Below are 3,397 nucleotides of genomic sequence, written 5' to 3' on the forward strand. Positions count from 1 at the left end.
CATAAAACTCAGCACGAGGTCGGCTTGCTGGTGACTCCATAAATCCCAGCAATGGGGACCTGCTTTATAGTGCACTCAATTTGATGGTATTTCTCAACTGAGAGCTTCCCTGTCCTAAGCTTTAATTGAAAGCACTTAACCTATTGTAAATGATCATGAACAGCACTGAGGTGAACACTCCAAAGTGCTCATTTCACATGTATAAACCTCTTCCTGGGCCAGCAGAACAGGCATGCAGAGCTATGGGTTGGAGGGAGGACAGAAGATCTTCAGAGAACATTCCTCATGGCAGTTCCTCTATATCCATGCCCCCTGCTTGTACCTCCTGGGAAGCCAGTACTCTTTCTCACCCCCTAAAAATGACCTTCTTGATCAGCCCTTTGCTCCCCTACTTAGTAGCACTATATTGTCAACATTCTCTTTATAAGTGATTTAGTAATATTATTTTATTATAAATACAACATGAAAATAACAGAAATCTAAGAAATATATAAGCTATAGCTCCATGTTTTATTTATTGATGTTTCTTTTACTCTATTTTCAATAATATGCATATTCAGTTTTTCTTATATGTGGCCATTTTATAGATACATTTTTAGTTTTCAGCATTATATTATAACCCTCCCCCCCCACCCTTTTTCTGAATCTCCATCTTCGTTTATGCTCAAAGATAACACTAGAGGATATTAACCATGTCTTTTACTATCCTCACAGAATCCTACAAAAACATCTACAGGGAATTTTTATGATTTAATAAAAAATGGCATGTGCATTTCTCAGCTCAAGCCATATACAGTCCTCTGAGCCAGTAAATCGGAGACATTAACAGTTATTTTTAAAAGCCACATAATATTTCATAGAATGGATGTAGCATTGCGTACTAGGGACAGGCATTTAACCTTTCCTTCTATTGTTTTTGCACTTACAGAAAACAATGCTTCAGCAAACATCCTTGTACATTTATCTTCAAGTACTGAGGTTTTATTATTTTTTTGGATAGCTTTCCAGAAGGACGACTGCTGTGTAAAAGGCAATGTCTGTTAATAATTTAAACATATGGCCAGATTTGCTTGTAAGTGGCAGAGCTAGGATCAAATTGAGATTCCAGAGTCTGTACTAATACTGTGCTACCTCTCTAACCTCAGAGATGCCCAGCAATGGGTTGAACTTTTCAGGGCAGGGAGCTTGCTTACATGTGTGATGTTGAAATAAAGGTGGAGGGATTCATGGCAGGGAGTTTGGATGGATGACCTCCATCTGACATTTACATATTCCCGAAAATGAATCCACCGCTTTTCAGTCAGGTGGGCAGAGCAATTTAGATATAACTACCCCTTTAGTAATTGAGCGTGACCACTCTTGGGACATTTCTCAAGGTGACTCCTGCTAATTAAACACTCACACAGCCATGATTCCTCAACCACAGTGAATAACAAAGAAAAGCAACTCAGAGAAACTTGCATTGAGCAGTTTCTATCGGATAAACCTTAAATGGACTATTTAGAAATAGGAGTGAAAACAATAGTGTATCCAGCACAGTAATTTTTTTCAATGAGTAATATTTTTAATATTGTTCAATACAATTATATATAGACATTAGTTGTAGCATCTAGAAATAGATGACCTTATATTTATGCAGTAATTCCCCTTTGAAACAAGACTATGCCATATATATATATGTGAACGTAAGTGCTATCTTCTTAGACCCCATTGGGGGCTCTTAGTTTTCCAGCATCTGAGAATGAGCCTCATAGGAGCTGATGTTTCAGAATAAACCCCAGAGAAGGGTAACAAGCCCATTCAGGTGGCCCAACTGCAATAGAAGAAGACATTTCCCTAAGGAAAAGACATCAATGGGAAAATTGTTTCATGTTTGCATTTTTAATTTTGCAATTTAAAATCTCTCTAAAAACAATTTCCCCTTTAAAGTGTGATTAACCAAAATCTCCTCATCTTTATTATGGCAAATAGCTAGTTATAGTATTTCTTTTGGAATAACAGCAGGAGCATTATTTAGATTTAAGGGAGAAGGCATGCATGAAACTGTTATTAAAACTGAATATGTTTAGTTATCACAGCTATTAAAAGGATTATTAAGGAGTGTGTATAAGTTTGGGGTATGTAGATGAAGCTGAATATGTGTATTGTGTGGTGAGGAGCATGCTTATAGCTTATTGTGTACGTTTTTGATTAAATGTTCTGCTGGGACCTGCAGTGTCGAGGCTCAGCATTCTCAGTAAAGTACCTGTAGGCCAGTGGTTCTCAACCTTCCTAATGCTGCGACCCTTTAATACAGTTCCTCATGTTGTGGTGACCCCCAATTTCATTGTTACAAATTGAACATAATTAAAGCATAGTGATTAACCACAAAACAATATGTAATTATATATGTGTTTTCCGATGGTCTTAGGTGACCCCTGTGAAAGGGTCGTTCGACCCCCAAAGGGGTCGCGACCCACAGGTTGAGAACCGCTGCTGTAGGCCCTTGGGTAAGTCACCAAACCCATTCAAGGGAGGAGCATGAAGATTTCTTTGTTGGTACTTAAATAATAAATTAATATTAAAGTACTAGTGAGAAAATAAAGCTTGTTTACATGTTGCAGTCTGGTGCCGATACCTGTGATCTCAAAGGGATTTAGCTTGGTGGGACATTTTCAGCCTAATGATAACAGTGACAGTAAGAGCAGCTAGTATTTATGGGGCTGCTCATTGGTGCCAAGTCCTCCCTGGGTGTTGTCTCAGCATTTGCTTAGTGGGTCCTCTCAGGTGTATTGATTATCCCTCTCCATCAAGTGAGGAAACAGGCTCAGGTTGCCCAAGGTCAACTCTATAATGCTATGGGTAGATGAAGTTTTTAAAAAAATGACTGTCTTCAATTGTTCTCATCCTGCACTGCAATAAAGGCAATTAAGAAAACTCTCTTTGCCCCAAATTCCCACTCTGCTTTGAGACGATGATTATGACCACCGCAGAAGTTTCATTGCCCCCCAAATTGGGACAAAGTGTAAAAGGAGAAACATGTGCTGGCTGGGGCTGGGGGAGTCGGAGGACATCTTCATGGCTCTTACCTAATTTACTGATTTTGTGTCCTAAAGCGATCAGTCTCTGTGCCCTTGGCTTAATTACCTAACCTCTCTGAGCTGAATTAGGAAAGCAGGCATCAGGCTCTCCCTCCTGGGAGCACTCTTGTGTGTTTCCATTTCCCTTTCCCCTTCCCCCAGGCACATTATCATTAGTTTCCTCACTCCCAAGCTCAAGGGCCCTTCCTTTACCTCTATAACTTGTTTCCTATGCCCATTTCTTCTAGGAATTACTTTTTCTACCTCTGTGATTTACCCAATAAATGTTCTCTTAAGGAAGGAAGGAAGGAAGGAAGGAAGGAAGGAAGGAAGGAAGG

The 3,397-nt window shown here is 39.5% G+C and overlaps 1 protein-coding gene across 1 annotated transcript in view; it reads right to left on the reverse strand.

Moving 5' to 3' along the window:
* Positions 1–1,542: 1,542 nt before the first annotated feature.
* The window catches only part of CDH13 (cadherin 13), an 813,406-nt gene continuing 811,551 nt past the window's right edge, over positions 1,543–3,397 (reverse strand). The window contains exon 8 of the mRNA XM_014536715.1: positions 1,543–1,836. Within this exon, the coding sequence (XP_014392201.1) occupies positions 1,801–1,836 (36 nt within the window). The 3' untranslated portion in view covers positions 1,543–1,800. The remainder of the gene's footprint in view (positions 1,837–3,397) is intronic.

The sequence above is a fragment of the Myotis brandtii genome, unplaced genomic scaffold (assembly GCF_000412655.1).
Source record: "Myotis brandtii unplaced genomic scaffold, ASM41265v1 scaffold165, whole genome shotgun sequence".
NCBI classification, from domain to species: Eukaryota; Metazoa; Chordata; class Mammalia; order Chiroptera; family Vespertilionidae; genus Myotis; species Myotis brandtii.